Source organism: Thunnus thynnus, chromosome 8, assembly GCF_963924715.1.
Source record: "Thunnus thynnus chromosome 8, fThuThy2.1, whole genome shotgun sequence".
Taxonomy (NCBI): Eukaryota; Metazoa; Chordata; class Actinopteri; order Scombriformes; family Scombridae; genus Thunnus; species Thunnus thynnus.
Window position 1 is genome coordinate 23718886 of NC_089524.1, and position 13545 is coordinate 23732430.

General features: G+C 40.1%; 1 protein-coding gene and 1 long non-coding RNA gene across 2 annotated transcripts; one reads left to right on the top strand and one right to left on the bottom strand.

Annotated features, from left to right (window-relative positions):
- Positions 1-510: 510 nt before the first annotated feature.
- Positions 511-6368, bottom strand: LOC137187982 (E3 ubiquitin-protein ligase RNF126-like). The gene is made up of 9 exons (XM_067597304.1): positions 6268-6368; positions 4717-4775; positions 4136-4196; positions 3390-3625; positions 3133-3201; positions 2973-3042; positions 2710-2803; positions 1959-2074; positions 511-1824 (listed from the first exon to the last, which is right to left on the bottom strand). The coding sequence occupies exons 1-9, from the start codon at positions 6340-6342 to the stop codon at positions 1645-1647; spliced, it is 960 nt and encodes a 319-aa protein (XP_067453405.1). The 5' UTR covers positions 6343-6368; the 3' UTR covers positions 511-1644.
- On the top strand, positions 6275-12211 carry LOC137187985 (uncharacterized). Its single transcript, XR_010929303.1, has 3 exons — positions 6275-6359; positions 6802-6830; positions 7512-12211. It is a non-coding gene; the product is annotated as an uncharacterized lncRNA (long non-coding RNA).
- Positions 12212-13545: the final 1334 nt, after the last annotated feature.

Below are 13545 nucleotides of genomic sequence, written 5' to 3' on the forward strand. Positions count from 1 at the left end.
GGTACAATGTGGAGGAAATACACCCATATGGCCTAACAATGAAAGGAAGCTGCATTTATTGCCTTATTGATAAAATTTGGCAGGCAAGCACCCCATTGAAGGATTTAATATAGACCTGTTTACTATGTGCATTCCTTTGGACCAAGCCCTATTTTGAAAGCACAAAATGATCTCAACATCTTATTATGCATTGAAAACACTTCCAGCAGTGTTTGTTAATGATGTTATTGTTCCCTCAGTGATGCTTGGTTGTTCTAAGAACCTCTAATACATCATTAAGGGTCTGGGACCAGTACAGACCAGTACATCTCATGACTTGCCTGTTTGCCATTAAATGTTTATTTTATTATTTTCGAATCTATTATTTTTTTCTCAATTATAGCACATTAGCTGTACCAATTCATCAAATTTCTTTAATTTCCTGTTTGTTTTGTTTACTGTACTCCCATCTAGTGTTAAACCACAGCAGCACACAACCAGCATAGCAAAAGAAAACCGACTTTGTCCCAGTGGCAGTTTACAAACAGTTAAAACACTTTTGTTCATAGTTACAATCAGTTCATGAAACAAGAGGTCCATTTTGCAGCAGAATGTTTAAAAGTCCATTTTATGAGTTGCTGATATTAAATTCATGACAATTAGCCCTTCAAAGAATAGTATAAATACACACACAATGAAAATGATTTACATGTATTTTGAGTGATAGCACCCAAACATCTTTATTTTAATATTAGTTCTCTTGTTTTTTTGTACATGTTCATACTGCAAATCAATAGTTTTTCAACTGGCAACTTTAGAAAATATTTAATTTACCTTTAAGTTAAAATACAGAAATGCACCGAAATGTTTCTAAGTGTATAATGTGAAAAGCTGATCCACATTTTTAGGCTTGCAGGATAAAATATAAAATGCCTTACATGTGTAATTAATTAATGATTATTTATCCACATCATTATCTAAACAACACAAAATTACTGCAATTTGACGCATTATTTCAAGTGCAAACAATGGTACCTGTTATCTGGTCTGGTTATCTTAAAACTGCAAGTGGATCTTGACAATAAAATAATTGCAATTTTGTTGAGAATTAAAGGAATCACATGTAATATCCCTCCAAACCATGAAGAAAATCAAGTGCACACTTAAACAGTGCACTACAGTGCACTTAAGTTCATCTTATCTGTGAGATATGAATGCTACTTATAAAAAGAATAACTGTACATTTCTTTTTTTTCTTCATTAGCAAAAAGTGGGTCATTTTAAATCATACAAGTCTGGAGATTTAAAAAAAGAAATGAACAGCAACTGTCTTGTTGTCACAAGTCTTCTACCTTTGGATTCCTCTCCTGTATGAGGTGATTCAGGCAGATGAAGCCTTTTCCATGCTTCTCCACATCCTCCCTGTCAGAAGCTGCACTCCAGGCCTCCACCCTTCCTTTGTTCAGATTCCTGATGAAGGTGGGAGCAAGAGGACTGGCAGAAATACATGGATCTCATGTATCACTTACCTCTGAGTGCTCCTGGCCAGATGCACTCAGGTCTCTGCCCTATTTGCTGGGAGACATTGGAGGTCTCTGCTCTGAAGTACAGCAACATAGGAGCTATAGACTCATAGCTCATAGGGTGAGATGGACAAATGTTCTTCTATGAGTTATCAGTGGAGTTCTCATTGCTGGTTGAACTTGAGGATTGAGGGGTAGAGGAAGATGAAGAGGACGAGGAGGAAGAAGAGGAGGAGGTAAAGTTCATCCCTGATAGTTCTGGAGGGTTGGTGGCTGTGTTCTGTCCACTCAAGCTTTTCCTGCACACTGGACACGTGTCATGCTGGAGAAAGAAAAGTGGTAAAAACATTAAGCCGTTTTCATCTCATTGCTGATGCTATTGCCCAACAGGTTTAGCTGACAACTGGTGAATATTTAAGTTGACAGAGAATTATATATACATCTGATTTATAATACCTGTTCCAGCCAGGGTACTATGCAATCATTGTGGAACATGTGATTGCACGGGAGCTGCCTCACGTTTTCTCCAACACTGTAATCTTCTTTACACACTGGACATTCCAATCCTGAAGCTGAAAGACAGAACATGTATACAATACTGATAAAGATGATAATAAATACCAGTATGATCTGTCAACTGGTTCTGGGTGTTTTTTTACCAATAGTGACCTGACATTAGCTGAAAAGCATGGTCTTCAACAACCAATCAGCTACAGTAAAGCCCAACTTAAAATGAGATGAAATGGCAAATGTTTTATTTTCAGAAAGAGGGATGGAGGATATGCTACTGGTCTGAGTTGTCATTAGTTATATAAAGTGGCAGTTGCATAACCCGCACTCTAAAACCTGATCTGATCTGATGTGATGGGTGTGTTAAGTAACTACGGAAATTATAAATCAAACAGATAAGGATAATGTCTGAATTTCCAAAAGCAATTTTGTTTTTTTTACCATTTAGCAGAGGATGATTTCTATAAGACTACAGACTTGTCTGTGTCACCAGAAGAGTATAATGTGAGAAACTGTTGAAATCATACAGCTGAAACCAACATGTCAGGCAAAATGGTAATTGCATTAAATTATACTGCAATGTAATAAGAGCATACAACCATCTATTTGAAGAAAATTATACTTCTGTCCAAATTTGTAAATAATACAGTATATCTAAGATGTGAGAAGAAAAAAAAGAAGCCACATATTAACTTACCAACATGCTCATCTGTTATTTGTACTGTAGGAAGACTTTTTATTTTATCCCTATCAGCAGGTGGGGGTCCCGTGTTCTCGAACTGGTTTAATAACTAAAGAAGAGAGAAGATACAGATCCAGAAATAAATTTAGAGACATATACAGTATGTTACATATAATGTACCACATATTTCCTTACACAATATTTAAAATCTTATTAAACACAAGTTAAACATAGCACTAGAGTTTAATGTTAACAATAGAAAGGTTAAATAAAAATACCTGTGTTATAATAGCATCTAGTCCATTAGCACCCCACGCATAATCCATAGGATTTGAGTGAAGAACACCCCTTTAAAAAACAATGAAGGATTAGACACTTGAAGAAACAAAGCACATATTGTTGAGGATTTGCTTTCTGGGTTATCATAGCCAGACTCACCATGGTCCAACACCAATATTTGGCATTGCAGTAGGTGCAATTATTCCATTCACTAGCTGCTGAATGATTCTACAAAAGGAAAAACATGCAGCATGATACAGATGTAATGAAGGAGAAAGCAAACTTTGCTGAGTGTATTGAGGGGCTGTTAAGAATGTCAGAAATAAAGCTCAGAGGAAAGAGTGATCAGTGCCAAATGTTATAAATCAACAGAGACTGAGACTTCAGCAACACAAGTCACAGACTATATTTCTTACCCCTCTAACGTGGGAACTCCCTCATTCCTCCCTGCTTGTCGTCTTGAACCATGACGACTTCTCGGTTGCCTGGCGCCATATCGTTGCCGTGATGCCGTTTCCCTTTCCCGCCGGTTTTCAGCATCACGGTTGTCCTCGGTTCCCAGTCCAGCCCCAAAGTCGAAGCTGTCATCAAAGACACCCAGGGCAAACTGACCATAGCCAGAAGGGAATGTAAACAAGTGCTGGTCTGCATTCTGGAGACAGAAAAGATGTATATAGAGTCTGTATTTGCTGTAATCTTTATGGTAAAAAAGCCTCTACAATAACAAGCTACTACATCAACAACTATTCATGGTCAATATAACACACCTGAAGCATTGAATTTTTTTTCACTGTGACCTCAATGGAAATGTCATACACTTCATGTAGACATGTTTCCCTTTTCACTGAGATAACAGTATTATTACAGCCCTGGTATTTTGCGATGAAAAGTCTTCCAATAAACTGACCCCACACTATCCATCAAGCCAAAGCATCTTCGGCAGGACAAAGTCAACTTCCCCCTAATTATTCAATATAATGTTCTGCCTAAAGTGAGGCTGTAGTGGTAAAAGAAGCGCCAAGCACTAAATGACTTCTGTCATGTCCACTTCACTTTTAAATCTGACCAGAGAAGCAAAAATGTCAATGGAAACAGTTTTAGGAAATGTTGACAATAAAATGCAATGTGATAGAGATGTCTGAGTAAATAATCAGTTAAAAACCTCAAATGGTTGCTGGTTCTGGGGCCCGCTGGAGATGGTAGACATGGAACCATTGTCAGCACTAAACAGGAGATGGATAGTAGATGGAAGTTATGTGTTGACTTAGTAAAGGAACAAGTTATTTCATTGTTTTCATCATTACTAATACATGACGATGTTCTGCTGCTTCCAATTTCCATTTGATCATCTGATTACACATTCATGGAAAATGTTTAGTCCCAATCTAAAACTCTGCTTGGTGAGGTGACTAACACATTGAAAATAGCTGGAAAAATAAGATAAAGAATAGAAAACAGTAATGCAACATTAAAACAAAAAAAGATGTATGCTGCCATCTGACACAAGAAGAAGAAAAATGTATGGCAGTCAATGCACCAAGTTAATTCATACAAGTCTGACTGAACCTGGAAAAGACCTTTAAATGAGATGAAGGATCATGGGGGGCAATAGGGACTGCTATGGATAGCTTAGCAATGGCATTTATTATCACAAGCAACAAAATTTATCTAAACAACAACAATTGGGGGGCAAATGCTACCTTTCATGAAGTAAACTAAATTTAATATACACTTCATACACACCTTCTCTCCTCCAGCAGCTCCTCAATAAACCCAGACTCACATCTTGGACATGTATACTCCTGTTAACAAACAAAGAAACAAAAAAATCAAGCTGTAGTAGTAACCAGCACATTAGACTCAACCTTAACTGGGGAAGGAATAAAAACAAAGTTAATTTGCAGAATATGAAGTACATTTTTCTCCAACTGTGAAACTTAACGTCAGTACTGCAATTACTGTTGTATTAATTACAATTATTATATATGTATAATCCTTTTCATATGTATCAATCTTGCTCTATAAGAAACAGAAAAGCAGTGTTAAGTTTGTGCTAGATTTTGCTGATTAACACAGTTATAGCTGTAACAAACGTGACTAAATACAGATACTGACAAAAGCCTGTAGAGATAATGTGCAAATGGCAACATCAAGCAAAGAAGGAGTGACCGATTGTCCCACTTATTGTGATACTAAAACATTAAATTTCTTGGGAGTCCAAAACTCTGACGATCTTTTCTGATCCCTAAACATCTCTCTCTCAAGGAGTGTCTATAAACAGATGAAATGGTTTCTATGAACACATATATACCTATATGTACTTCACCTGTTTACAGACATTCCTGGTATATCTTTCTGAAGATTGTTGTTTTGGGTGTTATTACACTGAGAGCCACTGAAGTGGAGTCAAATTCCTTGTACATGTAAACATACTGGGCCAATAAAAATGATTCTGCTATAAATTGTTTACTGTTATCTTGTGCATAAGTGAATGTTTTTGTCTTTGTGGGTTCTATGTTTTGTTGATTTATACACTTGTCCTAAGAGAAATCATACTTCAATCAGCTGTATTTTTTATAGTTGAAATGGCAAATAAACTTGAACTAAAACACAGACTAAAACATTCGCACCCAGATGTATGAGGTGTTAATTCGACCACAGCAGCAGCCTGTAGTGGATCTTTGACATTGTGATGGGTACTTTTACAGCTGTATGACAGATCATTCTAGCCTGTGACAGGTATGCCACTTGTGTCAATGACAAAACAAGAAAAGGACGCAATGGCTTTGTTGCTGCTCACCGTCTGGATTATTCACGTAACCTAAGCGACTGACAATACACTAAATCTTAAGGCAGACTAATTTTAACGGCGTCACACTAATCAAAACAAGTGCTGAAGTCAGTAACTAGACGCGACAGTGTTATGTGTTAAGTTAACGTAACTGCAAGTGGATTTAGCTAGCAGACTATGCCTCGTAAAAACAAAGTAATCAAAGAATAACCGCGCCAAACGCTGTAACACATTATAAAAGGAAAGCAGCAGTATTCTGAGCGTAATGACTAAGCGTTTTCATCTTTTTTATGCTGCTCGATCCAGTATTTAGATAACAAGCTAGCCACCACTAGCTAGCGTTAAAATGATAAACGGGATCTCGTAGGAGCGAGCTAATAGCTGTTAGCATGCTATCAGTTGACCCCGCTGCTACAACGATTTCTATGAATGTAACAACGACACTACCGTGTTTTTTAGTTCTTCAACTGTCCACACCTTTACTTTCTGCCTGTGGTACTTACAGGAAGCCGAGGACTGATCTCTGCCGAGCATCTATGACAGAAGAACCGGCTGGGCCATGGAGGTGCTTCAGCCATCTTTAGCCACTAAAAAGGTAGAGGGGGGAGGAAGAGCTACGGAGCACCGCAGAGGACAATGTTAACCTCCCAGAAAATACGACGACCATGTGATTGAAATGACTGTATTGCATAATAGATTGTATTAAAAATGTAGTGTATGAATAGGTAATGTCCATCATAACTACAAGAAGTTTTTTAAAAAAGCAGAATATTAGTGGAAAGCTCATATATAGGCTATCATATCATTAAATACTTTTTAAAGTGGATTCTATTTAATTAATGAATTGTTTTACAATACTTTTAAACATAAGGAAACAAAAAACAACTTATTTTATTTTAAATACTAATAATAAACGGAATAATAAACGTCTCTGCACTTGAAAACCACTACCACTATGTGTCTTATAAAATATTACCACATGGGGGTGCTTTTGTGTATCAAGTGTTGACTAACTGTTACTGTATTTCACATTGCAGCCAGGGACTGAGGATACAATACAGCACTGGTAAGTTTTCTTTGCAGAGCCCTTTAGTCAGGATATTATATGTTAGTTAATGTGTCCTTACTTCATACTCACATACCAATGCAAAACCCGGAGGGAGCTGTAGAACTGAACTGGTTAATGTTATACCCCCTACAAATGTGTATCATGTATCACCACACTGTGTCTCCACTGAACTCATGTCTTATCCCTGCAGGTTCAGCTCTGTTCACATGAAAGCCAGAGATGTGTTTTTGCAATCTGGCATTGCACTAGATTTATTTTGACACATGTTACTTTTCCACTGGATTCCTGTCAACTACCTCTCAAGCCCAACAGGCATACTTTAAGTGTTTCAAAGTAGTATGATGTGTAGCATCTGTTTTTGAGAAACATATCTTGTCAAATGTGAATTTGTATTTTGTTGTTGATTTTTTTGACAGCAGTGGTTGGAGCTGAGTGTCAAATCTGAGAAATAAAACAGTAAATAAGTAGCATCTCACATGGGAAAAACATTGTCTCCTTTTATGTGAACAAGTTCTTGTTGGCGACTGTCTGGCAGCCCTGAGATAGCAGCAAAGGTCTCAGAGATAACTTACATAAGAACTGGATGGAGAAAAAAATGATTAATGTAACTTCATTTTCAGGTCTGTTTTTATTTCTGAAGTTGTAAATTAACATTTCCTCAATATTTTTTTTTCACAGGTATCCTTAATGTGATAAACATAACAGCGGATTGATGGCTATGTCGTGTCGCACAAGTCTGGAGTACCTATCTCTTTTGCTTGGCACCACATACTGAAAGTATGTAGGAGTTCCCTTCCGACTGCCCATCAGCCAATCACATCTCTCAAGCCGTCTGGCCTGATTTTTATGTATATATGTCCAGTTACATGCTCTTGAGGAGAGTGGATGTGGATGCAAGCAACTCCTACTGGAGGCCCACAGTTTTGAAAGGAAAACAGTGAAGCTATAGCCTGTATCCAATATCATACAGCCAACACACTCCTCCCTATAAGCTCAGTCTTATAAACAAAATCTTTTCTGTCACTTGTTCTCATGGCCTAATAATAAAACAACTGCAAATTTCTAACAGTAAAACAACTGATTCATTTCCCAACCTGGAGCACATTACATAGATAAGATTAGTTATAACAAGATCGGATGTTTCCACACAGCAAAGCTCACAATGTAACCTAGTTAGGTCCTAATGTCCTCTAGCCCGGTGTTGTGTCTGATCTGGCCATGTGGGAGCAGGAAAGACACGGCTGTCCCATGGGCTGAGATTAGAGAGGGTCTGATAGCACCGAGGTTTGCTATGTCTGCCTGGCTGAGGTAAGCTATTGTCTCTCTGCGCCCAGTGCGTCACCACCATCCCAGTCGAATGCTCATTGTAGCAATCCAATCTGGGGAGTGAGTGACTGCGGGTCAGAGACAGGTCATGTGAGCAGCAGAAAACAACTCTTCCAAACCGAGGGACCTTCCCCATTATGTAGGCTAGTTTTAGGCCACTTCGAATCTGGATTTGGGATACACTGACCAAAAAAAACATTACACTGCTTTTGAGGTAGTATAAATATATTAAATTGTTTCTTGCTACCATGTGGATGAAAACTGAATATGTGCCATAAAACACTGCAAGGGGTGGAAGTGACTAAGTGTATTTCTTCCTGTTACTTTAATTAAGTAGCTTTGCACATGCATGTATGTGCACACATACATCTAAATACTTAGACAATAGAATATTTGTTGCTTTCCCGGGCCTAGTTTTTACAGCATAATTTCTATTACACTCTAAGAGGCAATAAAAGGTTGCAGCCAAGGCAGCAGACAGATATGCTGCAAGGGACACTGCTGCTTTTGTCACTCCATAGAGTTTTTCCAGACACTCCAGCCGGGATTGCCCCACACAGTCCCTCTGGGGCCCTGAATCACACTCACATACACACATAAACACACACATGAACACACTCAGAAACACACACACCCACACACTCAGCAATAACAGCCGCCTGCTGGAACTTCCTGGGCCTCTTAGTCATGCGTCACTTGTTTTCAGTCCCACCCATCGAAGACTCTCTCTCCCTCCAGACACACTCTGTCTGCCTGAGGCCATGTGTCACAAGAGCTGTACATCAGAAACACACACCCACACATACACACACCATAAGAATCCCGGACAAACAGCAAGAAGGCTGAAAAGATCAACATTAGTGATGGGGGGGGGGAAATTCTTAAAAAAATAAACGTAACAACGTTGTCAACATGTATATACTCTGGAATCACAGCAGGTACTCTTCTGTTCTGTACAGTGTTTTTCCGCTCGGCTTGTGATCGGGCGCTGTGTTCCAGAACAAAATCCCTCGGTACTACATTGGTACATAAGTGTTTGGGATTACATCACTGAACAGCTAACAAAATATAGATGTTGCTGGAGGAACATATGTGTACAATTAGCAGCTTAGGTTCAACCGTCCTTGTTGTAGTGGAGTGTTTGTGGTCACTCACTGCAGATGTTCTGTGTAATACTTTAGCAGAGGCTGACTCTATCTGTTTTTATTGACCCATTCTTTGATTAGATTGTGGAAGTCTGTCCTGGTCATGAGCAGTGCAGTTTTTTGTACTTTGCACTCCATCACTGTCTCTTTGTGTTTACTGAAGTGTTACAGGGTGATTTTTAGTGCTAAACACATTTTAACCTCACTAGCAGTATGGATCTAGGGATGGCAATGTCAGTTTGACAGTTCACCACTTTGGCCCAGACTAAAATATCTCAGCAACTATTGGATGAATTGCAACAAAATTGTATACAGACATTCATGGTCCTTATAGGATGATACCCGGACTTTACCTCTTGCCCCATCATGAGATTGACATTTGTAGTTTTGATTGAAATGTCTCATTTAGATGGATTTATGTCCCCCTCAGGATGATTTGTAACAACTTTGGTGATCTCCTGACTTTTCATCTGGAGCCATCATCAGGTTTATGACTAAATACCTGCAAAACTAAAGACATTAACATCAGCCTCAGCTGTACTTTGTGTTTAGTGCCAATTAGCAATGTTAGCTTGCTAATACATTAAACTAAGATGGTGAACATGGTAAACCTGCTAAACATCAGCAAGACAACATTGTGCGCATGTACTAAAGACTCACATATGAAAAAAAATTCAGAGTTGGCGGATACAGTCTAACTAACCAACAATCAATCACCAAACAAAATGATGGAATGCACTAGAAAACACAAGTACATACTACACAAGACACAAAAGATAGCGTGTTAGAAGGACACAGCAAGTGTTATCTAATCTATGCAGATGATCCTATCCAGCACCACCAACCACAAACTTCAGGAGAAAAAAACTCCCAATAAAATGTGTATGCAGAAAAAGAACAAAACCTATAGCATTTCAACAAGAAAATTCCCAAGCAGGTGGCTGAGTGTGAAATAAGGACAAAAAAGGACAATAACAAAATGTGAGTATGAGAAGAGGATTGTGCAGAGTGGAGTGGAGAGTTTGGAGTAATGTTTTTGGCATGCACTGTATATTTGTCTGTGTGTTAATGTGTGTCTGTGTTTGTATTTATATGAGAGTGCGGTTGTGGATATGTCTGTAATCCCTCTGTGCGTGGGTTTCCAGACTGTGGTTGTTAGAAGATTTTCCGTGCATACAACAATATTTGTGACTGTGTGCATGTTTATGTATTTGCTTACACAGTTGTCTCGTAGCATTCGCAGTCCATACCGAGCAACACTGGAGCTAATAAAGCTATGCATGGCTTAAGTTCCCATTGGTTAATACACCTGGTACAACAGTACAACAGAATGGGGATTGTGTCCTAGTGAGACCTACCTTAAGAACCTTTCTCAAAACGCCTGTCAAGGCCAACAAGACTGTCCCAGGCAGAAGGAGTCCTGTCTTCTCCTGGGGCTACAAATAACCCTACACAGTCTCTGCTCCTCAATCTAAACTGCACTTTACCTCGTATAACTTGACTTTCATAGGACCCTTGCTAGTGATTTAACTGCCTGCTTGGAGGAGAGCTAGCTCCCTACCTAAGGCATCACTACTAAGGCTCTCTACACAGCGCTTGTTTAGCCCGCTACCTAGCGTCTCTGCCGCGTTCAGCCCAGCTAACATGCACCTTTCCACTTTCCACACCTGTTTAGCAAGCTAACAGTTTGTTTAGCAAGCTAATTTGCCAAGTGCAATGACACCTGACAAAAAGAAAAGCTCTTCCAGTGGGTCTACCAAAGCTAGCAAAGCTGTGAAGACAAAAAAAACGTCTGTGCCCCAGTGTTTGCAGGTTTTCTCTTCCCGAGACAGATACCTACGATGCCTGCCTGGTGTGTCTTGGCATCCTAGAAAGATGTGGGGCGTTCCTGTTGAGGGTGCTGGGAAACTCAGCTGGACACAGAGATCCCCTTTTGTCTGAAGCCATCAAGTCCTCCATGGAGTTTGAGCCTGAAGGCGGGAACTTTGATGAGGCAGTAGGACAGGGCGATCACATGGATGATATCCTCCCTACAACTGAATACATGTACATGGGTATGGAAGAGGATCCAGTCGATTTAACCATCTCCATCAACAATGTTGATAGCTCGTTGTGCTGTCTAAGGATGAGCTGAAGTACCATGGTTGGCTTCACCTCCTCACCAACAGCTAACTTGGCTCACAGGCTCGCAGTGGTGAGACACAAAATTACCTGTTTTCTATCACACACAGGGGCTGACTGCTCACATGCTTAACACAGCCTCAATGCTGCAGGCTTATCAAGCGTAGAGACGCTGTGGTATCTTCTTCCTGACAAATAAGGAGAATTCTGGCAAGCTGCTGGATGAAGCACGCAGGATGGCAAACTTTATCCTCCCACTCTACAGCGCAGCAGACATGGCTGGATGGTGGTCACCCAGCCTCACCTGTGGTTGACACTCATGGAGTTACATTCCATTTGAATGCACCATTCCTCTGAAGTCGGATTTTCGACTTGGAAAGTCAGAAGAACCTCACCAACCCTGACCTCAAAATCCAAGATGGCTGCTCCGTGCATCAACAGTGTGAAAGCTGTGTTAATACACTGTTTATTAGCACTTCTGTCCTATTTTGTCTCATTAAACCAATCGTACGCACAGTGCTGTCCAACTTCATCAGTGGACATGTTGCTATGGTGTTTGTATGCGCAAAATACCATGTAATGTGTTATCAACTGGTTTTGCTAACAATGGCTAACAATGACTAACCTGGCTAGAACTGACTTTCTGGCTTATTGTACGGGAACACGGTCAACTTGGGTGTGACGTCATTCCCAGCTCCGACTTTGACCTCAAATGAAACGCAGCAGAAAAAGCAGGAGGAAGTGCTGTGTCTGAGTATACCCAGGTGTTGTTACACACAAACGAAGCCTTCCATCAGCCAGACAGAAACCTCTTGCAGTGGATCATGGGAAATGTAATTTAGGACTACAGGCTCTAATTCAGGAAGTGTCCCCCACTATTTAGAGGCATTGCAATGGCAATGCATTCTCACTTTTAAATATGTAGACGATATGGCCCTGGTGGCCCAGTTGAGGGATGAGAACTCCCTGTCTGCATACTGTGAGCAAGTAGAGACCCTGATGTTCTGGATAGAGGAGAGCTCCCTGGAGCTCAACATCTCCAAGACAAAGGAGCTGTTCTGTATGGGAAGGCGAACATCTGATTCCTCCCACCCTTTCTTTGAATTCCTGAGGCTGAATGGGCAGGCAGTGGAGCAGGTAGGGGCCTTCAGGTACCTGGGCACGGAGATAGCCTTCTGTCTTTCTCCCAACACACTGACGCCTGTTCTTTTGGAGGAAACTCAGAAGCTTTCATGTCATGAAGGACATTTTAACAGCTGTGTACAAATCACTCATTGAATCTGTACTCACTTTCAACATCACATCCTGGTTCAACTCCATCTCTGTGCAGAATAAATCAAAGCTCCACTGGATCATTAACCAAGCAAGCAAAATAACCAGCACCAAACATCCAGCACCAAACAGCATCCAAACTCAATTATCAGTACTCTATACCCGAGCAGCTGAAAGAAAAGCTAACCTCATTACAAAGGATCCCACTCACCTCCTACACAAGTCTTTCCAGCTACTACCATCAGACCGCCGCTATAAAGTCCCCCTGGCCAAAATAAACACTTACCAGAACACTTACCGGAACGTCATTCCCACTGCCATAAGCATTTTAAACAATCGATGAAACAACAGTGAACTCTTACATATACACTATTCCACTTTGCACGCACTAGTACCATGTATTTATTCTAAGTTATTTGTGCTGTGTATTTTATTTTACAGTACACTGTATGCTGAGCTACCTCTAAGACGATTTTCTGTCACAACAGACAATTAAGCTTTCTGAATCTGAATCTGAATTCTAATGTCAAAGGTATATCCATCCTTTTCCCCATGAGGGCATAATGATGGAGGTCTTTGTCCTATTTTGGACCGGAGGGTACTAAACAAATACCTGAGAAAGTTCAAGTTTAAAATCCTGACAATACACCAGGTAATGCAGTTGGTAGGGGACAAGGTTCACTACAGTGGACCTAAAGGATGCCTCTTTTTACGTGCCAATATTAACAAGACACAGACAGTTTCTGCACTTGGCCTATAACGGCACAATGTACAAATACCAAGTTCTGCCATTTGGCTTATCCCTCGCTCCCATTTTCACCAAATACCTAGAGGCAGCACTGGCACCG

Bases quoted from the DNA above. Each gene is read 5' to 3' on its own strand.
- LOC137187982 (XM_067597304.1), bottom strand. From the start codon at position 6,342: ATGGCTGAAGCACCTCCATGGCCCAGCCGGTTCTTCTGTCATAGATGC. The intron at 4,197-4,716 runs GTGTGTATGAAG...TCTCCTGTTTAG, and splicing joins GAGCTGCTGGAGGAGAGAAG to TGCTGACAATGGTTCCATGT. The intron at 3,626-4,135 runs GTTTTTAACTGA...TTCTGTCTCCAG, and splicing joins AGAACCAGCAACCATTTGAG to AATGCAGACCAGCACTTGTT.